The sequence below is a fragment of the Peromyscus eremicus genome, chromosome 23 (genome assembly GCF_949786415.1).
Source record: "Peromyscus eremicus chromosome 23, PerEre_H2_v1, whole genome shotgun sequence".
In the NCBI taxonomy this organism is placed as follows: Eukaryota; Metazoa; Chordata; class Mammalia; order Rodentia; family Cricetidae; genus Peromyscus; species Peromyscus eremicus.
This window is the reverse complement of record NC_081438.1, coordinates 3,900,408-3,923,749: the sequence shown is the minus strand read 5'-3', so window position 1 is coordinate 3,923,749 and position 23,342 is coordinate 3,900,408. Positions and strand designations below refer to the sequence as shown.

The window sequence follows — 23,342 nt, the reverse complement described above, 5'->3', positions numbered from 1 at the left end:
GCCACTGAGCTGGCTCAGACATAACCTGGCCAGAGACAGGAGACACACACAGGTCCCCAGGTTCCCTAACCAAACCTCCAAGATTCAAGGTGAACATGGTAACTCTCTCCTGTAATCTGAGTTTGGGGGAGGGAGAGCCAAGGAGGATCACCACGGGTCTGAGGCCAGTCTGGGCTACAGAGCGAGTTCCAGGTTAGCAAGAACTAACATACCCCACATAAAAGTCCAGGATTCAATTTTGGGACTGGCCCTAACAATATTGTCTAACCCTGATCACCTCCCCTAGCCCTGAGTCCCCACCCTCAGACACCACAACTGGATCAGGTTGAGCAGGATGAGGATGAGGTGTCAACACATGAAACCCCAGGCGTGTGCGCCAGACACCCAAACCACAACAATGTGAAGACAAATTACCTGTAAGGAGCCCTCTTCTCTGCCTCTGCCCCCGCCCCCTTCATTCCCCCCTTCCCCAAACACACATTTACTTTGGTGACGAGAGCCACAGTACAGAGCGTTCATTGTTGACATTGATGACACCTGGGAATCACAGGACAGCTGTGCGATGTGTCGTCACACAGAGTTTAGCTCAACCCTAACTAATTAGAAAACTCAGCTCATGGAGGCTTGATCAAAGTCGGGTGCTCAGGAAGCGAAGGTGAGAGTGAGCTGCTGTGGGGCACGGACCGCCCAGCAGTCAGGGTTTACGGCCAGGATTTACTTAACTCGGTTCTGCACTTGGTGGTTCAGCTGTATCGGTGGCGCTTGCTTACGTTTTCAGTCATCGGGTAGATTAGATGATCTGATGATTATATGACCTGATGAACCTAGGAGGCTCCATCTGGCTCCACCCAGGCACAGCCACCTGGGATCCAAGACAGGAAGTCAAAGCCACAGAGTCTCCTGTAGCCTAAGTTCACAGCCAGCGGTGCTGGGAATCAAACCCAGGGTGCTGGGAATCAAACCCAGGGTGCTGGGAATCAAACCCAGGGCTTACAGCTGCTGAATGAGCCATGCAGCCCTGAAATCAACTCACAATGGGAAGGGCAGCAGAATCAGGCCCCAGAGTAGCAGGGACGGCAGAGGGATTCCGGGGCTGCTCTCCCAGGCCGGTTGCAACTGAGTTCAAATCCAGACCTGGCTGATGCCAGACAGTGTCTGTGTAGGACGAATATTGCATGGAGCTGTGCACTTACACAGTGAGATGAGCATGTTGCTCACGGAGCCTGCCCTACTCTGAGGGCGATGCCAGAGGTGTGGAGCTTTTCCCCGCGGAAGGTTTCTGTCCTTTTTAAGGCAGGATAGAGAAGTCACAGTGAGATGCTGAGTAATCTCCCTTTACGTCTATGGAGAGCGTAAAAGAGTTTGGTTTGGTGCGGAGAGATGACTCCGTGGTTGAGTGCTCATTGCTCTTGGAGGGGAGTCGAGTTTAATTCTCAGCACCCATGTTAGATAGCTCATAACGACTGTAACTCTAGATCCAGAGGATCCAGTGCCCTCTTCTGGTCTGTGAGGGCACTGCACATGTGCAAGGCACGCGCACAGACACACACACACACACACACTCACACACACACACATGCAATAAAAACAATTGTTTTTCTTTTCTTAAATTGTAAAAATGTTAGATTTGGTGGCTTAGGATCTAGCTTAGTGGTAGAGCACTTGCCCAGCTTGCACATGGCCCTGAGCTCAGTCTCCAGCATCAAAGGGAAAAAATGGATTAAAAATTATTTATTTTGCTGGGCGGTGGTGGCGCACGCCTTTAATCCCAGCACTCAGGAGGCAGAGCCAGGCGGATCTCTGTGAGTTCGAGGCCAGCCTGGGCTACCAAGTGAGTTCCAGGAGAGGCGCAAAGCTACACAGAGAAACCCTGTCTCGAAAAAAACCAAAAAAAAAAAAAATATTTATTTTATGTGTATAGCATTTTGCCTGCATGTGTGTGTATGTGCACCATGTGCATGCAATACCTGAATGGGTTGGAAGAGGGTGTCTGATCCCCCCAGAACTGGAGTTGCAGGTGGTTGTGAACCACCACGTGGGTGCTGGGAATCTAACTCCAGTCCTCTGAGCTCTTAATCACTAAGCAGTCTCCAGCCCCAAGATTTGGATTCTAATTTTTAAAGTGGAGTTAAACAGTGCTCTGTATCTATTATTACAAGAGACATTTTGGGTTATAAAGTGCAAAAAAAAAAAATGGACAAAAATCTCACTAAAGCTGCAAGTGTCCTTTCATGAGCATAAACAAAATCCAGAGGGTGACAGTGATAGTAGCTTTTTATGTCCAGTAGGGGGAGCTGTGAGCATCCACAGAGCATCATTCAGGTCAAGTGACAGATGGGAAGATACGCAGGTCCAGGGCTCCTTCCAGGTGATTTAGTACACAGTGGAGGTCAGAGGACCCCTTGTAGGATTTAGCTCTCTCTTTCTACCATGTGGAGTTATAGAGATCAAACTCAGGTCATCGGAATTGGCAGCAGATACTTTTATCTGCTGATCCATCTCACCCATCCCAGAAGAGCTCTTTCTTATATTAGGAAGTGATTAATAAATGCGAAAAGAAAAACAAATTAAAACCACATTTTATCACCAATGCAGTCATGGTCAGTTCAAGCAGAAAGAGCCAGTAGCTACAGCTTGTGGGTCGAGGTTTTGTGGAGAACAAGATACTGGGAAATATGAATATGTCCTGAATAGTCATCAGTGTTAAAATGATACCTTAGAGTGGAGACATCTGTCTGACACCAACTCCACCCATCTATGGAGATTGCCATACCAGGGAGGGAGCAGGCTGGCACTGGACACCATGGATGCAACTCCTGGGAGCAACTCGACCTCACCTCTGGGGTTGTCCCCAGGGATGCACAGACAGACATCAGGGACCCAGGATGAGGGTGTCCCCCAGGACAAAAGGCCATATATGACACAGGGATAGCAACAGCTAACACAGCTGCCCATAAACCCATGACCAGACCTTCCCCAGACGCTGCAGCTACAATCGACCTCCATGGAAGCATGATGGAATCTGAGGATGGTTTGGGGGACATGCAGGAGCCTGGAACCTCGTACTCTAGAAGAGATTCACACACTTCTAGAACGCAATGGTGCACGCAGACAACCCAGTGCTCAGGAGGTGGAGGCAAGCGGATAGAGAGTTTGAAGGTAGCCTTGAGCCACCGTGAGAACCTGTTGGTTTTCTGACTTTAGCCGTGATCCCAGGAAATTCTGACGTAGGATCATTATTGGAGGATGTGATTCAGAATCTGCCATCTTCCCACCCTCTTAGCCCCTGTCTCTTTGCTTGCCTAGGGTGACGCTGTACGCTGAGTTTCTTCCCATGAAAGCCAGAGCCAAGTGTATTTTGCTGATAGAGGTAAGGAGAGGGTGGCGGTCTCTGGGGAATGCTAACTGACTGGCAATCAGTTCTCGGATGTATGGAGCCACAGGACTGCAAAGGGGAGTTTCAGAAAAACGTGACAGACTCAATTGGCAAATATGTACATGAATATACAGTATATTCCCCCCACTTCCTCCCCCTTCTCCCCGTTTTTCTTTAATTGGATCAGCAGTTCTCAACCTTCCTAAGGCTGCAACTCTTTAATACAGCTCCTCACATTGTGGTGACCCCCCAACCCTGAAATTATTTTTATTGCTACTTCATAACCATAATTTTGCTACTGTTACGATCGTAATGTAAATATCTGATAGGCAAGCCCTGTAAAAGGGTCATTTGACCCCCCCAGAGAGGTCGTGACCTACAAGTTGAGAACCACTGATCTAGAACCTCATACACGTTGGACAAGGGCTCCACCTCTGAGCTACACCCCCCTCTCCACTCCCACCCCCCTGTTCCCAGCCCTCTTTGGCCTTTTTGAGGACAGAGTCTTGCTAAATTGCTCAGGTTGGCCTTGAACTCCCTGCCTTGCAGGGACGGTGGAAGCTTACAGGTGTTCTCAGTGCTGACTCCTCAGTCACATGATCACACCGAGCATAGCTATCACTGTTCACTGTGCCCACTGACTTGGACCTCCTAACAGCTGCCTCTAATCCATCCGAGAGGCCGACTCCCAGCTGCCTGACACAGACGTGGATAATCTGTTGTGTGAATACTGAATCTATGTGCTTGTTTGTTTTCAGACAGACTTTCCCTAGGTAGCCCTGGGTGGCCTAGAACCCGATATGTGACTCAAACTGGCCTTGGACTGGCGGCAATCCTCCTGCCTCTGCCTCCTTAATGTTAAGATGCTAGGCATTTACCGCCATCCCAGCTAGTTGTTCCAATGACAGAACGCGCCTGGGCCAGCTGATCCTGAAATCGGGCTAACCCTGGTCACACTCAGTTCTCTCTGAGGCTTCCCAGGATCCAGCAACTAAAGCTGACAGTGGTGGTTCCGATCTGCAACCTCCAAACTCAGTAGGCAGAGGCAGGAGGATTGCTGCTAGTTCCAGCCCAGTCAGGACCACATAGCAAGACCCTGTCTCAAAAAAAAATTGTTTTAAGTTCATACCTGGTTAAGTGGCATGACTAATATCCATCCTAACTGGCCAGCATCCTTAACATACCTGTCATTAGACATTTTAATCGTCACCTGTGATGGTTGACAACAGAAATGGATTGTGGCTCCTTTAAGTGAAGCAGGGGTGGGGAGATAGGGGGATGGGGGTGGGAGGAAAGGGGGGTGGGAGGGGCTGGGTGGTAGGAAGGCTCTGGGGCCTTAGTGGGGCCCTTAGAGGGGAGGCCTTAGTGGGGCCAGCTTAGTGGGGTGGGCTTTAGCATGGGCGGTGCTTGCAGATAGAGAGTCCTGCCTGATACAACATATCAGTCTGAGGAGGACTTAGAAAGTCACCATAAAGTCCCCGATGAGCCTGGTGGACCAAGCTTGTCATCCCAGCTCCCGGGGAGGCTGAGGCGAGCGTCATAACTTCCAAGTCTGCCTAGGCAACTTAGTGAGACCCTGCCTCCAGATGCAAAGCAAAAAGAGGGCTGTAGCTCATTTGGTAGAGGGCTCGCCTCACAAGGCCCTGGCTTCATACCCAGTACTTCAGATAATAACCATAATAACAGGGCCAGTGAGATGGCTCGTAAAGCACCTGCAACCAAGCCTGATGGATGACCTGAGTTCCAAACCCAGGACCCAAGTTACGTAAGGAGAGAACTGACTCCCGAAAACCATTCATCACTCCCTCATCAAACAAGCAAACAGATAACTGTAATTGAAAAATAATAACAGCAGTAAAGTCTCCCCACGAGTGTGTTACCAAGCCCAGTCCTGGAGGACCAGGAGGCAGCAATGAGCGGCTGCCCTTCAACTGGGCCAGCCTGTGACCACCCTGCAGGGGAGGCGCCAGGACAGTACATCAACCCTGGTCTCTCGTCCACCCTGCTTCCCTACTAGCAGCACACAGTGGGAAGCCACAGGCAGAGAGCCTGGTGGTGGGATCCTTTCAAAAGTAGGAAAAGATGGAGGGTGACTTGGGGAGGTAAGGGAGAGATGATTCCAAAGGAGGATGCTGGAGCCCGGGGGGCAAGGGAGGTAGATGTCAGTAGACAAAAGCCAGAGTGTCGATGAGTGTAACCACGTGCAGAGCAGGTGGAAGCCGTCACGTGCCCACCAGTGGAGACAGATGTAAGGAAGATGTGGTAGACCCAAATACGATGGAATAGTATCAAGCCCTGAAAAGGGAGAAATTGTGGCTTCTGCTACAACATTGGGGAGCCACCGGGATATTATGCTTGGTGAAGTAATCCAGACAGGATTAGGAAAAATTGGAAATAAGCCGAAACCAAAATCCCTTGAAATGCCCACTGTCATACCAGTATCACAGAATACTGGTCTTTTCCACCTCCTTCACCGTGGCAACATATTGCACAGTCCAGCCAGAGTGACATGTGTGTGCGTGTGTGTGTGTGCGCATGTGTGTGTGCACTCTGATCTTCCACTCTCATCCACAGTACCCCACAGTTGACACTGTGGGCCACACTCCCCCACCACTGACTCTCACTCTCCTGTGCCAGGTCTTTTGGGCCATCGGGACAGTGTTCGAAGTCCTCCTGGCTGTGTTCGTGATGCCCAGCCTGGGCTGGCGCTGGCTGCTCATGCTCTCGGCTGCCCCGCTGCTTCTCTTCGCGGTTCTGTGTTTCGTACGTATGTTTAAAGATGTCATCTCCTTGCCGGTCCGGGGGACATGGTGTTTTAGTGGGAAAGGAGTGGAAGACAACACCAAGCTCTACCTCTTCAGACTATTGTTTATTAGCGGGACATGGTAGCTCATGACTTTACCCCTGGGAAGGAGAGGGGGGCCAATCTTTGTCAGTATGTGAGGCCAGCCTGGTCTACAGAGCAAGTTCCAGGATGGCCAGGGCTTTTACACAGAGAAACCCTGTCTCAAAACTGAATATATGCATATATAATTTTTTTAAAATTGTGAAATGAGGCCTGGAGTGGCCACAGAACTCGGTGTTGGAGTGAGTGCCTGCATGCCATCTCTTTTGAGATGTTCTCTGTAAGACTTAGGCTTAGAGTGACTTCACTAGACCCGCTGGAACTCTTAATATCATGTGACAGACACACAATTCAAAGTGACTTGAGCAAAACACAGGAACAGACACGTGATAGAGGAGTCTGTGTCTGGCTTTCAGGCATGGCTGGATTCAGGAGCTCAGTCTCTTCAGCCCACCCTGAAATGAGAACACACCTCACTTCTTGCATATCACGTGTAGAGCATGTACATGCACTCTTTCGTGTACACACACACACACACATATCACTGAGCTTAGCTGTGAGGGAGCCTGTGTGCTAGGCTACTCACACGCATTTGATTCTTTTTTCTCTCCATAACCATGTGGGGAAGGGCTGTGATGAAGCCCATGTTAGTTAGGGTGACATCTGTTCTTGTGACAAAGCCACCAACTCAGCAGCTCCATGCAGAAGGAGGTTGCTTCTTTGCAGCAGAACAGTCTAGAAAGAGCATTCTGGTTCCCATGGGGGATCTCGGCTCAAGTTTTGTTATTTTTTGTCTAATCTTGTTTTTGTAGCCGCTGGCTCAGCCATCCCCCAGGACACTGGGGTCTGGGGTGGGGGTGCGGGCAATGGGTATAGGAAGCAAAGCGGAGGCTCACACCCTCCTTGTTTAACACCTGCTTACATTGGTGATCGCTAGTTATATGGGCTCACCTAGTTGCAAGGGAGGCTGGGAAAGTGGTCCACGGCAAGGCAGCCATGTCCACGGAGAATTCCACACAATGGCGTGAATTTTGGTGGGCATTGACAAACTCTGCCCCGTCCTCATTTTACTAATGAGGAAACTGAATTCCAGAGGCCAGCTGATTTTCCAAACATCAGACCGTATTTGAACTGGCTGAGTCCCAGTCCCACGGTTTCTCTACTAAGTCAGTGGTTGTACAAACCACTATTTCCCTTCACAGGAATGCACCTGGAGCTGGGACTTAGGCTTAAAACTTTCTGATTTCTCTCTCTCTGACTTAGTTTGCAAGAAGACGCTAAGCCCAAGAAGGTAGGTTTTCTCAAGAGTTGAGGGGGAGATTTTTTTGATGGTGGTCATTATTTACTCTGCCTCTCCCCCAAACTCTAAAAGCAACCATGACAGTGATGAGTTACATGAACCCACGGCAGCGCTTCACCAAGCTCTCTGCTTCTATGATCCCATTTAATCCTCTAAACACCTGAAGGTATGAAGGAAGAAACAGGCATAGGGAAGTGACGTCACTGCACAGGCTCCTGTGGCCATGTAACATACAGAGGAGTCAGCATTTGAAGCTAGGTCTCTGTCTCCAGAGACCTAACGCTCAGAGAGTCCCACACAGATGAGAGAGGGTGGCCTGGAGAGAGTGCTCTGGTCTACACTAACCAGCCACACTTGGGTCTCCCGTTCCCTCAGTGGCTACCAGAGAGTGCGAGGTATGATGTGCTGTCCGGGAACCAGGAAAAGGCCATTGCCACCTTAAAGCGGATAGCAACAGAAAATGGAGCCCCCATGCCTCTGGGAAAGCTCATCATCTCCAGGCAGGTCAGTGTCTGGAAACTCTGTGTGTGTGTGTGTGTGTGTGTGTGTGTGTGTGTGTGTGTGTGTACACGTGCGCAAGGAGTAACTGATTACATGAGACCAGTATGCCATGTGTGGGCATATGTGTGTGTGCATGCATGGAAGTGATTGCATGAGGCTGGCATGCATGTGTAGGCACATGTGTGTTTTCACTCAAGGAATCAGTTACATGAGGCTGGCATACATGTGTGGGCATGTGTGTGTGTACACTCAAGGAAGCGATTACATGAGGCTGGCATGCATGTGTAGGCACATGTGTGTGTGCACTCAAGGAATCAGTTACATGAGGCTGGCATACATGTGTAGGCACATGTGTGTGTGCACTCAAGGAAGCAATTACATGAGGCTGGCATGCATGTGTAGGCTCGTGTGTGTGTGTGTGTGTGTGTGTGTGTGTGTGTGTGTGTGCACTCAAGGAAGCGATTGCATGAGGCCGACATGCATGTGTGGGCACATGTGTGTGTGTGCACTCAAGGAAGCAATTGCATGAGGCCGACATGCATGTGTGGGCACATGTGTGTGTGAGCACTCAAGGAAGCAATTGCATAAGGCCGACATGCATGTGTGGGCACATGTGTGTGTGCATGCATGGAAGTGATGGCATGAGGCTGGCATGCATGTGTGGGCTCATGTGTGGGTGAGTGCAGATACCTGGTGTAGCCCTACATTTGTGTTTGTGCATGTCTGTGTACTTGAACTGGGAAGCTGATGTGGAACTGGTAAAGGGGATTTGGCAACTCTGATTGGTAGTTTGACTGGCAAATTCTGAACTACCGCTGGAGAATCTAGGCAGCGATTAGGGAGACGTCCTGCCAGCCAGTGAGTATTATAACTGCTTCTGTTTTGCCCCCAGCTTGATTTTTAAAAAGCATTGTTAAGCAAAGATTTGAAAAAAAAATTTAATGCTAGTAAATTCTTTAAATTCTTGTGGAATTGACAAATGGGTCAGTTAGATAGTCAGTCTTTGGGCACATTGGCCTATGTTGAGTTGGCTCTCAGCACATGTGCTGTGGTGCCCCTGACCAGGAGCTGGCTATATGTGTGTGGAACGATTTCATATCCCTTGTGCTGAAACAGACCCAGGGGCCCATACCGCCCACCTCAGGGGTCTGCCTCCTGCCTCATGTTGTAAGCACAGAATGGTTCTGGTCTGTGATAATCAAAGTCTCAGCAGGAAGGAATGAGATGAGTCTTGGCTTCCCAAACTTGTGTCCACTTACCCTAGCTATGCCACTAACAGTGTGTGTGTGTGTGTGTGTGTGTGTGTGGGTGTGTGTGTGTGTGTTGGTGTGTTCCTGTGTGTGTCTGAGTGTGTGTCTTTGTGTTTATGTGTGTGTGTGTCTGTGTCTGTCTGGGTATGTCTGTGTACGTGTCTGTGTGTCTGTGTATCTATGTGTCTCTGTGTGTATCTGAGTGTGTGTGTGTGTGTGTGTGTGTGTGTGTGTGTGTGTGTATGTGTCTATCAGGGCCCCAGCCAAGGCCCCTATGCACTGGGAGATAGCCAAAAACCCACATGTCCTTGTCTTGAAACAGGAAGACCGAGGCAAAATGAGGGACCTTTTCACACCCCACTTTCGATGGACAACTCTGCTGCTGTGGTTTATATGGTAAGAGCTGCTGGTCACCCACTGTGAGCCCCACCCACTGTGAGCCCCGCCCATTGTGAGGCCTGCCCACTGCACACCATTGGGACTTGAGATTTACTTATTTTGCGTGTATGTGGATGTTTGCACACATGTATATGCATATGTATACATGGGTCACCCAAAGATGACATCAGGTATCTGCCACAATCTCTCTCAGCTTTATAAATCAAGGCAGGGTCTCTCACTTGGAGCTGGCCAACTTGCTATAGAGACCTGGTCTTTGCCAGATCTGGAATGCTGGGATGACAGGCTGGCCACGATGTATGCTGTCAGCGTCACACTCCTGTCCCCATCTGCATCGAGGACCACATGGGCTGTTCACTTCTTCATGCTCTGAGCTTGACGTGGAGCTACTCAGATCGTAGCTTTTAAAGGAGACATTTCTATTTCTGCTCTTCAAGAAAATGCTTAAACTGCAAGCCATCCTTAATGATGCTCTCGAAGGTAGATACGGTAAAGGAACAGAAAGAACACTTCTAAGGGACCTTTCTACAGGAGGCCACTGTTGACACCAGCCAGGGCCTTCCTCTCTGCATGTGTTGTCTTGGCTACCGCTGGTGGTACACAGCCCATCCTTTAAAAACCAAGACGTGGTCCACACAGCCATTCATGAGATTCCCCCAGCTCCTGCCCGGTTTAATTTTTCTTAAGTGACAGGCATGGGAGGAGACTGGAAGGGAGGCAAATGCACAGAGTAATTTCCTCCCTCTTTGTAGCAAGTCCAAGCACAGCCATTCTTCTCTCTTTTCCAAATCTCGGCCACAGCAGCGCCTGTGCAGGGCACTGTTCGGCTGGAGGACTTGTGTTCTATTTTTAACCTGGTTCCAAGCTTCCTTTTCACTTTTGAACAGAGGCATCGATTATGAGAGAGGTGTTCCCAGCAGGGTCAATTACAGGGGAGAGGGAAGAAAGGCTTGATAGCATGGAGCCAGGCTTGAGTTCTGCCTCCGCATTCCTAAGAGCTGAATCAATTCACCAAGCATTTATTAAACACCTGCTGTGTGCCTGGTACAAAGTGGTGCCCGTAGGGATTTTAGTAAGGGGAGTTAGACAGAACTGAAATACCTGCCTTTAAGAATCTATAATTCCAAAGAAAAAAAATTAAATAATTGTATTAAAGAATCTGTAATTCACTTGAATTGATTTTGAATCCCAAGAGCAATTTGTGAGAGGCTAATTTTAACCCTGTCAATGTCAAACCCAGGTCTTACCTCAAAGAGAACAGAGTTTATTCAGAAGCAATACGATGTGTCCCCATGTGGCAGTGGTTAAATAAAGAGCTATAGTCAAGGAAACAGGAAAGCCATAAAGCAGGGCATTTGCCGAAAGACTCCTCTGGCCAGCCTCAGTTACTGCAACCTGATGACATTCTTAGCTCTTTTTTCTTTTTCTTAAATATTTATTTATGTATTTGGCGGGAGCGAGTGGTCTGCCAAGTTAATCCATTCCAACGGTTTTCCTTGATAGTTGAATGGATGTTGGGTCAAATACAGATGGTGGGTAAACACATGGCTATTAAGGTAGCCCAAGCCGGGCGGTGGTGGCGCACGCCTTTAATCCCAGCACTCGGGAGGCAGAGCCAGGCGGATCTCTGTGAGGTCGAGGCCAGCCTGGGCTACCAAGTGAGTCCCAGGAAAGGCGCAAAGCTACACAGAGAAACCCTGTCTCGAAAAACCAAAAAAAAAAAAAAAAAGGTAGCCCAAGAGGGTTTTGGCTCTGAGTCTGCAATGTTCCAACTCTCCACAATCATTCTCTCAGCCTTGTGGGACCTTCAGCATGACATTTTGTTTGTTTCGGGCAACTTTAGTTTATATTTCTCCATGTTGACCCAGCGTCACGTTTTGGTTTTTTTTTTGTTTTGTTTTGTTTTTGTTTTGTTTTGTTTTGTTTTGTTTTTTCGAGACAGGGTTTCTCTGTGTAGCTTTGCGCCTCTCCTGGAACTCACTTGGTAGCCCAGGCTGGCCTCGAACTCACAGAGATCCGCCTGGCTCTGCCTCCCGAGTGCTGGGATTAAAGGTGTGCGCCACACCGCCCGGCTCAGCATCACGTTTTGTGTAAGCAGAGGCCAAGTGTTGATTTACATCCTGTGGCACGAGGGGGCTCATTCCTAAGATTTGATGGACTGAGACTGGGCAGGCAAGAGGGCAATCGTCAGGTGACTGGGCAGTCGCTCATAGAGCCGTGATGGACAAAGCCTTCTGACATCACTAGCCATCATGAATCATGTGAGAAATTCCCCCCTCCACCTTCTGTATCTGACACTTAACATGGAACATATTACAAGAATGTTATGCTTGAGGTTATAATGGTCAAGAACACAGGATGGTCTAAAGAAATAGATATAGGCCAGGCAGTGGGGGCGCACGCCTTTATTCCCAGCACTTGGGAGGCAGATCCAGGCAGATCTCTGTGAGTTCGAAGCCAGCCTGGTCTACAGAGTGAGATCCAGGACAGGAACCAAAACTACAAAGAGAAACCCTGTCTTGGAAAAAAAAGAAGAAGGAGGAGGAGGAGGAGGAGGAGGAGGAGGAGGAGGAGGAGGAGGAGAAGAAGAAGAAGAAGAAGAAGAAGAAGAAGAAGAAGAAGAAGAAGAAATATAGAAGATGAAGGAAATGGAAACGGCATTATAACCTGTCAAAACAGCTCCACTTCAGTTAGGCTGACTGAACCATAGCAGCTGAGGTTTGCAAGCATCATTGTAACCTGGGAGGCTCACCTTCAGCCTCTGTTGTGTCTGAGTCCCCGTGTGGCCCTTTTACAAATATTCTAGTTTTGCATGCTCTGAATGCAAATTCCAGGTCCATGCAGGAGTAAAGAAGTGTCATTGCACTCTGAAATTCTAAAAATCATGTTCAATCCCCCCAGTGTTAGCCCAGGAGCCCCTGTAGATGCCAGTGGGAATGTCATGCTGTCCATCTTGGGATGTCACACAGTCTACCTTGATCCTTCCAAGAACACAGGATCATGTCCCTCTATCCCATCATGATGCTTCACGCCAGCCATCTTCCTGCTCAGGGTCCCCAAAAGGCTCCAAGACCCCAAGACTAGTGAGGGATAGACCCCCCATGGCTGGAAGGAGCCTTGCACCCGTCTGATGATGTCTCCATCCTGACTTCCCCCCACAGGTTTTCCAATGCCTTTTCTTACTACGGCTTGGTTCTGCTCACCACGGAACTCTTCCAGGCAGGAGATGTCTGCAGCAGTGAGTATCACTTCGCTCTATCTTCACCCTCCACCTTCACCCATCCCCGTGAACACAGTCAGTCACACTCTCTCCCCTGCAAGGTTCTGCCATCATTGCTGTAGAGTAAATTCCAAGTTCCCAAGACTCTGGGCAACTTTGCGGTGACGGAGATGACACTTGCCCAGTCCCACCCTAAGTCAGGGCTCGGGCTCTGAAGTTACCAGCATTGACCGATAAACTGAGGCATCACTGCTCAATCTCACTTGAGGAAGGAGCAATCTGTTTGCACCCCGCTGAAGGGATGTGAGGGACACTTCTATCTCTGCCAAAAGACCCAAGGAGAACACATTCTAGGAGCTAAGGGACACTGCCACTTAGCATGTGTGACAGCCTGGGTTCATTCCCCACCACCAAAATAACTAACTAAATGAAATAAAGATCTATTTTTGTTTTGTTTTTTTAAGGCAGAGGCTGGCCTCAAACTCACGAAGCTCTTGCCTCAGCGTCCTAAGTGCTGGGATTACAGTCATGTACCACCACATTTAGATAAATGCTGGATTACAAGAATGGACCACCATGCCTAGTTCCCTAGTAGGCTTTTATGCTTTTAGATAAGGCCTCACTATATAGCCCTGGCTAGCCTGGAAATCTTTACATAGACCAGGCTGACCTCAAACTCACAGAGAACCACCCGTCCCTGCCTCCCAATGCTGGGATTAAAGGCGTACACCACCACGCCCAGCCTTCTTCTGGACTTTTAAGAGCAGTTGTAGAGCTGGGTGGTGGTGGCTCACTTCGTTAATCCCAGCACTCGGGAGGCAGAGGCAGGTGGATCTCTGTGAGTTCAAAGCCAGCCTGTCTACAAAGTGAGTTCCAGGACAGCCAGGGCTACATAGAGAAAGCCTATCTCAAAAAATAAACAAACAAACCAGTTGTAGAATTGGAGAAAAACCTCATTCTACAAAACCATGCATTATGTTTCCATGAATCTCCTGGGTTAAATTCTGTCCCTTAGCCTGGGGGCTCCGTTTGGTACAGGAAGGCTGGAGCTCACAGAGGAGCAATAGCTGTCCCGCTGCCCCGCTGCCCCGCTGCCCCACCGGTGAGACAAGGAAAGGACTGATTAGCTCAACAGCAGGTTGGAGTGTCCTGGAACCCTTCCAGACCTGCAGTTTCTGGTTGGTTCGGAGACTCAGCCATTTGGAGCTTGTCTACAGAGGATCCCCAAGCCCTGGGCTGCCTCAGCCCTGGGGCCTCCTGATCCATTTTTCACTAATAATGGCCTTTAAGTCGAGGATTGGCACAGAGCTGAAACAGTCTCCAAATCCCCACAAAGGACCCAAAACACAGTTCCTGGTTTTATGCATGCGATCCTGGGCAGCAGCTAATGTGCCCTTCTCCTGTGAGAACAAGTCAGCAGGGCGGAGCTCCACCCCTGCCCTACTAGGGGATTTCCCACTGGGGATGGAACCCAGGGCTTCCTGCATGCTAGGCAAGCAGGAACTTTGACACAATGCCAGCGCCATTTAAACCCTCTCTAGACACATTTAATCAGCATGGGTGAGGTTCATGCATTAGTCAGGTTTAAAAGCTCCCCGGGGGATTGTATTGTGAAGCAGGAATCACCAGACAAATTAAAGAAATAAAGAGAAATGTGTGCGTGCAGATGTGCAGCCTTCCAGTGGGTTCTATTTGAAGGCAACACTGGGATTCTGACATTGAATTCAGGGCAGAGGGTAAAAGAACCAAGTTTCTTCAGGGTTTGCATGTAAAATCTAAGGGATCGTAGGTGACAAGTTTCAAACACGCTGGGTGCTGGGAAGGACCCCAGTGGTAAAGTATGCATTTAGCAAGCCCTGAGGCCCTGAGTTCAATCTGTCCAGCACAATTCATTACATAATTTATTCATTACAGGTCTTAGATGATACAGCCCCGTGGTAACAGGGTGTTAATGAGAAGCTAAGTTATGCAAAAGCACCCCAGCTGCAGATCTGATTGTGGAGGGTTGGTACTGACTGAGCAGAGGGGATGACCCTCAGGCAGTGGACATTTGAGCTAAGCCAAGGGCCCACTGCACTGTCAGAAGACAGAGGTTGGCTCCCTTTTTCTGTCAAGAGCCACATGGTGAATGTTTCAGGCTTCAAGAGCTATACGACTCAGCTATGCCTAGCAGGGAAGCAGCCTTGTACAAGAGATGTGTGCATGCATACATGCATGCATGCGTGTGTGTAAATACTTTTATTTGCTGGGGTAAACCAGCAAAGATCCAGTTGTCACCGACAATAGGAGACACAGTAGCTGGGTGCTTTGGGGAGTAGCAGCCTAGGAGTCCTTTTCAGAGGCCTGGTGAAGCCTGGATCTTGTCCTGGCTGTACAGTCCTTCAGAATGATTCGGTGTGATCTGAGCGCTGGGATGTGTTAAAGACACTGGTACGTATCCCAAGGTGGTGTGGGATTCTTAAGAGAGAGGGTGCTGCATCCACACAGGTGGACTTTTAGACAGCTTGTTTTATGGGTCAACTTTGGAGTGGGGGATGTTATTCAGCAGTTAAGGTGTGGGAGGGGAAAGGATGAGAATTCCTGGACCTGGTCAGGATTTCCCTAAAGAGGCTTTAATCCTGTGGGTTTTTCCCAACACATCATGCTGTGTTGGGAGCAGGCAATTTGGGGAGGCTAATTACATGGAGGGGGGTCATTATCCCATGGCAGAAAGCAGCAGTCACCTTAGTGGGTCCTTGACTGTTGTAGCAGGGTCTGATGTAACACAGCTCTGGGATTGCATTAGCGGCTAAGCAGTCTACCTCTTCCCTCTATGCTTACACAGCCTACTCCAAAATAGGAGAAAATGCATAAAAATTCACCAGGGTGCAGAGGGGTTTACACATGAGCCTGTCTGTCTCCCTGGCTCTTTCTGTGGTGTCTCAGATCCAAACTGCAAACTCTGGAATTTTGTGTTGTTGTTATTGTTTTGTTGAGACAGAGTTTCTCTGTGTAGCTCTGGCTGTCTTAGAACTCACTCTGTAGACCAGGCTGGCCTCAAACTCAGAAATCCACCTGCCTCTGCCTCCCAAATGTTGGGATTAAAGGTGTGCATCGCCACTGCCTGGCCAGACTGTCATCTTTTACAGTCAGTTACCCAGCCGACTGTTCACAGGCAAGAAGGGATGTACCAGGCTTTATCTTTTGGGCCACCAACCAGCTCTCAAATCATGGCATGGAGACTTATTAGTTATGAATGCTTGGCCTTAGCTTAGGCTTGTTTCTGGCTAGCTATTTTTTTTTCTTTAACTTAACTTAACCTGTTTCTCTTCATCAACATTTTGCCTCAGGGCTTTTTACCTTTCTTTCTGTATGTCATACTCCATGTCTGCTGGCTAGTGGCTGCCTGGCTGGCCCTGGGTTCTTTCCTCTCTTCTTCCTCTTGTTCTTTTCCTCTAGCCTTAGATTTCTCCTCCTACTTATTTCCTACTTATTCTCTCTGCCCATCAGCCCCACCTATCCCTCTCCTGCCTAGCTATGGGCAGTTCTGCTCTTTATTAGACCAATACAGTGCCTTAGACAGGCAAAGTGAAACAAATGTACCACCTCTTTACATCCTTAAATGCAGCCTAAACAAATGTAACACATCTTTACATAGTTAAACAAATGCAACCTAAACAATTGTAGCACATCTCTACATAGTTAAACAAATGCAGCCTAAACAAATGTAACACATCTTTACATAGTTAAACAAATACAGCCTAAACAAATGTAACACATCTCTACATAGTTAAACAAATACAGCATAAACAAATGTAACACATCTTTACATAGTTAAACAAATGCAGCCTAAACAATTGTAGCACATCTCTACATAGTTAAACAAATGCAGCCTAAACAAATGTAACACATCTCTACATAGTTAAACAAATGCAGCATAAACAAATGTAACAAATCTTTACATAGTTAAACAAATGCAGTATAAACAAATGTAACACATCTTTACATAGTTAAACAAATGCAGCCTAAACAAATGTAGCACATCTTTACACTGTACAAGTCATTTCCACAACAAAGGGCTCAGGGCAGGAAGCTGTGGTGCAACATTGTGTGACCATCCCTGCTCTTCTCTCCTCACCCTAGTCTCCAGCCGGAAAAAGGCGGTGGAAGCCAAATGCAGCTTGGCCTGTGAGTACCTGAGCAAGGAGGATTACATGGACCTACTGTGGACCACCCTGTCTGAGTTCCCAGGTGAGGCTGGGGCAGGAAAGCCTATCATCTGTTTAGGGGGAAAAAAAAGCAGGACCTGAGATATTTTTCCAGCTCTTTGATACACATTACAAATTATGGTGAGAGGCCTGAGAGTCAGGCCCTACTTGAAGGCTAACAAGTCAGGCTTCCTAATTTCAAGCATTCTGTTAAAAGAGTCAGACTCCTGGGCTATTGCAGCAAGCAGCCACACACTGTCACAAGAACCCTACTGCAACTCTGGCCCATGGCAAGGGTCACATACTGATGTCAGGGCCCATTGCCTTCGTCTGCACCCATAATAAGGAAGGGCCAGGCAGAAAATCTGCAGCTCAGGTGTGTGGGAATCTCTTCCCCATTATGATAATGGAATACCTGAGGTCATGTACTTTATAGAGAAGTGTATTTAGTGCACAGTTCTGAAGCCTCAGACTCCCGTGATGCCTATATCAGTTGCCTCTTTCCTTTTTTTTTTTTTTTTTTTGTTTTTTGTTTTTTGTTTTTTGTTTTTTCGAGACAGGGTTTCTCTGTGTAGCTTTGCGCCTTTCCTGGAACTCGCTTTGGAGACCAGGCTGGCCTCGAACTCACAGAGATCTGCCTGCCTCTGCCTCCTGAGTGCTGGGATTAAAGGCGTGCGCCACCACGCCCGGCGCCTCTTTCCTTTTAACAACATATCACCCTTCCCCTGAGAGACATGAAACAGTGCCCACTCATCTCCTGGTTGCTCTGAATAGATCGGGGACCTGGAAGTGGCTTCCCAGGTCCCCCGCTTCACTGAATCTCACAGAGATGCAGCAGGCCTTGGCCCAGAGTCTGCTGTATTGTTTGAAAGCTGGGCTGGACCAGAACCTGGAGCTCATGGATTCGGCTCAGCTGGTCCAATCTCAGGAGTGGAAGACGACACAGGGTGGGTCATTAGGAACCAGCTGAGGAGCTGCCTACCATGTCCCTGCTCTCCTGGCAGGTGTCCTTGTGACTCTGTGGGTCATCGACCGCCTGGGCCGCAAGAAGACCATGGCCTTGTGTTTCATCATCTTCTCCCTCTGCAGCCTCCTACTGTTCATCTGCATTGGAAGGTGGGTATCAGGGGGAACCCCAGCCCCCCACCAGGATAAGGCTCATGGCACTTCATGACGAGCAGATGGTCAGGCTCAAGGTCAAAGCCTCTGCCAGGGGAGCAAGGATATGTCTCAGTTTCATTTCTAAGAACATCAAGTTTAGAGTTCCCATGTGTCTTCGTCACTGTTCTATTGCTGTGAAAAGACATCATGACCACAGCAGCTCTTATAAAGGAAAACATTTAACTGGGGCTGGCTTATAGTTCAGAGGTAGTTCATGGCAGTCAGCACAGTGACATGCAGGCAGACAGGGTACTGGAGAAGGAGCTGAGAGTTTTACATTGGATCTGCAGGCAGCAGGAAGAGAAAGAGATGCTGGGCCTGGCTTGGGCTTTGAAACCTCAAAGCCCACCCCTCAGTGACACACTTCCTCCAACAAGGACACACCTTTTAATCCTTCTCAAGTAGTGCCACTCCCTGATGACTAAGCATCCAAATCTATGAGCCTATGAGGGCCATTCTTATTCAAACCACCACACCATGACTACCCCAAATAAGAATTCAATGTGGCCACAGAAGTTGTGCATGTGTCAAAGTGATTTGTCTGATGGAAATAGACCATTTTTTCAAAAGACCCTACTGAAGATACATTTCTCTAGTTTCCCAACTTCTAAGAGCCCCTGAATATAGATGTGACCCCTGAGGGGCCCCCAGACCAATCCCAATGAAGAATCAATGGGCCACTGGAGGAGGGAAAGGTGGGGCTTAGACCGGGAAGGGTTGGTTGTCTGGGTCATCAAGGGGAACAACAGAGCCCAGAGTTAGGGATCTGGCATGCCTTAACACAGCCAGCTGCGGTCCTGCTAGAACCTCACACACGCTAAGCCAGTGCGCTGTCACTGAGCCTCAGCATGAACTTCAACCATTCAGACCATCGTCCCCTTCCTCATCCCCAGCTGTGTACCACAGGCGTTCCCATCCATCAGCCGGGTGTGCTGGATGGAGAGCAGGGTACTGTAAAGCAGAGCTTTAGTCACAGCCTTTAGAGCGAGTCTGTGCAGATGTGCTGGGTTGGGGGAGACCTTTGCCAGAAGAAAAAAACCCCTCACCTGCTGTTTTCTCCTCCCCAGAAACGTGCTCACCCTCCTTCTCTTCATTGCAAGAGCATTTATTTCTGGAGGCTTCCAAGCGGCCTATGTTTACACACCTGAGGTAGGACAGGCACCCGCGAGTGGGGTGGGGGTGGGGGTACTGTCAGACCAGAACATCAGTTCTTCTTGGCTCTGGGTGGCCCCTGTGGCCCCCTCATTACTTCCACTTACCTTTCAATCATTTTTTTTTTCTGCTCATACAAGCTTTAAGCGCAGTGTAAGAGTTCCAGAGGTTGCCTAGGTGTGTAGCGCCAAAGCGAATGGGGTGGGGCCCACATCCTCCCTTCCTGGAGACAACCTTCTGCAATGTTCGTGAGCTGGACATGCAGCTCAGTGTTAAAGTGATGGAGGTCCTGGATTTGACCCCAGTACTGTAAAAAAAAAAAAAAAAAAAAAAAAAAAAAAAAAAAAAAAAAAAAAAAAAAAGAGAGAGAGAAAAACAAAATAAAGCAAAAACATATTTTTAAAAACTTTCACATTCTCTAAGCCCGGCTAAGCCTCAGCCAGCTGGTCATTGGTGACCCTGAAGAACTAATTGAATAGGTGACAACCCAGGGAAAAACAGAACTGTAGTATTAATTAATCCCTTTCTTCTTACTATATGGAGTACCAGCCATGTGCTAGACACCTATGTATAATCAGTAATTATGTTTGCGTGTTGTGTATTATACATGGTGTCCAGCGCTCCCTACTGAACTGTATGCATAGCTTTTTCCACTATACTGGGATGGAACCCAGGGCCTCACCATGCCAGGCAAACACTCTATCTACACCCCACTCCCACCGTTGTTAACTAGAAAATCCAATTGTGGAGTACCTCCCCACAGTGAAAAACAAAGAGGTAAATGGGCTCCTGCTCACGGCCAACCTTGTGCTCTCTGCCCTGGGGGAACCTCCTACCTCCTTTGCCCATTTCCCATCCTGCCCAGGGGAGTTAGTCTTGTCTATCCTGAGTGGGAAGGGGTGAGGGATTTCTGCATTCCCCATGACATATGGCTGACACACTGACATTCCAGGTGTACCCCACGGCGACGAGGGCACTGGGCCTGGGTACCTGCAGCGGCATGGCGAGAGTGGGCGCCCTCATAACTCCGTTCATTGCTCAGGCAAGTGTTGCCCCAGTACAGACCCAGGAGGCAGCCAGCAGTGACTATAGTCTTGTTTGGTTGATTTTGGTTTTTTGACCCAGGGTCTTACTGTATATCTGGGACTATCTCGGACTCAGGATCCTCTTGCCCCTACCCTCCTGAGTGCTGGGATTCAAGGCGTGCGCCACCACTGCCCGGCCAGTGTACAGAATCTTAAGACTATGAGTTCAAATCTCAGCCCTATCCTCATTATATAAGCTTTAATATGCTCCTTAGGCTATCTGTTGAGATATGTCTTATTCTGTAGCCCAGGCTGGCCTTGAACTCATGCAGTCTTTCTGCTTCAGTCTCTCAGTGCTAGGATTAGAAATGTGCATCACATACCTGGTGGCTTATCTATCCTCTTGAGCCTCAGTCTCCTGTGTATGAAACGGTGTGTGTGTGTGTGTGTGTGTGTGTGTGTGTGTGTGTGTGTGTGTGTGTGAAGTGCTCAGCTTGCTGTCCGTCACATGGCCCGCCTGTGGCTCTGAGACGTTCTCTACCTCCCTCTGCCTCCCTAGGTGATGCTGGAATCCTCTGTGTACCTGACCTTGGCCGTCTACAGCGGCTGCTGCCTCCTGGCTGCTGTGGCCTCCTGCTTTCTGCCCATCGAGACCAAAGGCCGAGGACTGCAGGAGTCCAGCCACCGGGAATGGGGCCAGGAAATGGTTGGTCGGGGGACCAGCAGTGCGGCTGTCCCCAGGTCGAACTCTGGCTCTCAGGAATGATGACCGACCCCTGGGGGTTGAGCTGGTCTTTGAGGTTAGGGAGCTGGCAGAGCCCAGCCGGGCCACTTACGGTCACTGCCGACACCGAGAACTTACCCAAGAGGGTGATGTGGACCAACAGGGTTTTGTGTCTTAGCTGTGTTTGGCCATGTTCATTGAGGGTCACCCACCCCGGGAAGATGGGGTGGCATTCACTCCAGGGGGTTCTCTGTGGTGGGGGAAGGTTTGTACATCACTGTGCATCTGCATGGGGAAACTGCTACTGTGGGAGGGTCCCAGGATGCTCAGGGCCAGCTGAGCAGATGTCATATAGTTACCCAGTCATACCCTTGGGGAGCTACCACCCACAGAGCTCCGTAGATACAGTCCAGGCCCAGACCCCGTGACACCTGCCATTTTGTCCAGTAGGTTTCTTCTGCTCCCTGGCCCCAGGCTTTCTTTGGAATTAAGGTGAGCTAGTGTCTGGCCCAAGCAGCTTTTATGGAGCCAGAGATGCCCACTGCTTCCTTGGCTGGGCCCTTCTAGATGTCTCTCTGGGGCCTGCCGGGTGGAAACTGGCAGATAAATGTGCATCTGGTTTGAACCAAGCAGCCCCCACCTGGCCCCCTCCCTCTGGAGTTGCTATCTCTGGCTGCAGAGGGTCCTGTTATATCTCTGGGGAGAGCTAGGTGCCCACCAGGGGATCGCCTCAGAAAGCTGTTACCTCGTTCCCCAACCTAGACATTGGAAACTGAGGCCGAGGGGAGATTCAAGCCCAAAGCCAGTCTCTGCTGAAGCAGCAAAGGGCTTTCTGGGCCCTCTGTTCTGGCTCCCTCTTCAGCCCTACTGAATGGTGAGTCCCAGTTTACTCAGGCTTCAGGACCGTGCTATGTGAAGACAGCTGCATGGGCTGAGGGGTCTCCGGGTGAAGCACCTGCTGCAGGCCACTCAGTCTTGGGGCCAGAAGCCCACTGCTCCTCCCGGGTCTGCTTTCTCTCATGCCCCGTCTGTCAAGGGCAGCGCTGGCCCTACAGAGGCGGGTCCCGGGAGGATGCCTTGGCGCAAGGATCAGAAAAGTCCATGTCAGAGGGGAGGGGGAAAGCCATTGTCTTGGCCTCGGGAGGAAGGACGGGAGGGAGGTCTCGGCAGTCCACACATACTCCCAGATTCCAAAACACACGAGCCTTCTCCTGAGGTTCGGGGAGGAAACACTCTGGAGGAGGGAGGAAGGAAGGAAACTGCCAGGCCCCATCCAAGGCCAGAGGAAACCGACCCACGGCTCGATGCGCACACTGCAAGGAAGCCGAATGTGCGTTGTGCATTCATCTCTTATTAAAACGTTGGTGACGGACATGACAGGGCCTATGTCTGGTCATTGGTGACAGCTTCTAGTGACAGTGTGCTCCAACATCGGCTAACTCGGTCCATCCAAGGAAGTGCTTTGACACAATCTCCTCTCCTGTGAGGTGCAGTCACCCGGCTGCAGGCCGTGTTGGGACCTTGAGTTTGATGGAGACCACACTGTCAAAGGGAGGAGGACACGGTGGCCTCTTCATGGAGACAGTTTGGCTTCCGGCCCTTAAACCGTGTCCTTACAGTCACGTTTTCATTTGTTGTGGTTATTATTATTGTTATTATTATTGATAATTGAGACAGACTTTCGCAGTGTAGCCCAGGCTAGCCCCATTCCCTTGATCTTCCTGTCTCAGGCTCCCTACTGTACCACCACTGCCCAGCTCAGCCACATTTCCTTGAGTCTCGAATTTCTTGAAGTATTTCTGGGCAACTCAGCTCTCCTGAGTAACAACCGGCAGGCCTGCACTTTGTCTCCTCTCCCCTCCCCTCCCCTCCCCTCCCCTCCCCCTCTCCTTTCTCCTCTCCCCTCCCCTCCCCTCTCCTCCCCTCCCCTCTCCTTTCTCCTCTCCCCTCCCCTCCCCTCCCCTTTCTCCCCTCCCCTCCCCTCCCCTCCCCTTTCTTCCCTCCCCTCCCCTCCCCCTCTCCTTTCTTCTCTCCCCTCCCCTCCCTTCCCCTCCCCTCTCCTCTCCCATCCTTTCCCCCTCCCCTTCCTTTCCTCTTCCTTTCCCTCCCTTCCTCCCTCCCTCCCTCCCACTCGTCATTTTCACTTCCTCATCCTCAAATAACCCAGCTCCAGTGAGGAAGAAACTCGCAGTCGGGGCAGGA

General features: G+C 49.6%; 1 protein-coding gene across 1 annotated transcript in view; it reads left to right on the top strand.

The window, feature by feature from the left end:
- The window catches only part of Svop (SV2 related protein), a 41,641-nt gene extending 19,124 nt beyond the window's left edge, over positions 1 to 22,517 (top strand). Inside the window, exons 7-16 of the mRNA XM_059248779.1 lie at positions 3,307 to 3,370; positions 6,014 to 6,139; positions 7,897 to 8,025; positions 9,595 to 9,668; positions 12,833 to 12,909; positions 17,014 to 17,121; positions 18,083 to 18,194; positions 19,307 to 19,388; positions 20,344 to 20,433; positions 20,976 to 22,517. Coding sequence (XP_059104762.1) covers positions 3,307 to 3,370; positions 6,014 to 6,139; positions 7,897 to 8,025; positions 9,595 to 9,668; positions 12,833 to 12,909; positions 17,014 to 17,121; positions 18,083 to 18,194; positions 19,307 to 19,388; positions 20,344 to 20,433; positions 20,976 to 21,182 — 1,069 coding nt within the window. The 3' untranslated portion in view covers positions 21,183 to 22,517. The remainder of the gene's footprint in view (positions 1 to 3,306; positions 3,371 to 6,013; positions 6,140 to 7,896; positions 8,026 to 9,594; positions 9,669 to 12,832; positions 12,910 to 17,013; positions 17,122 to 18,082; positions 18,195 to 19,306; positions 19,389 to 20,343; positions 20,434 to 20,975) is intronic.
- Positions 22,518 to 23,342: the final 825 nt, after the last annotated feature.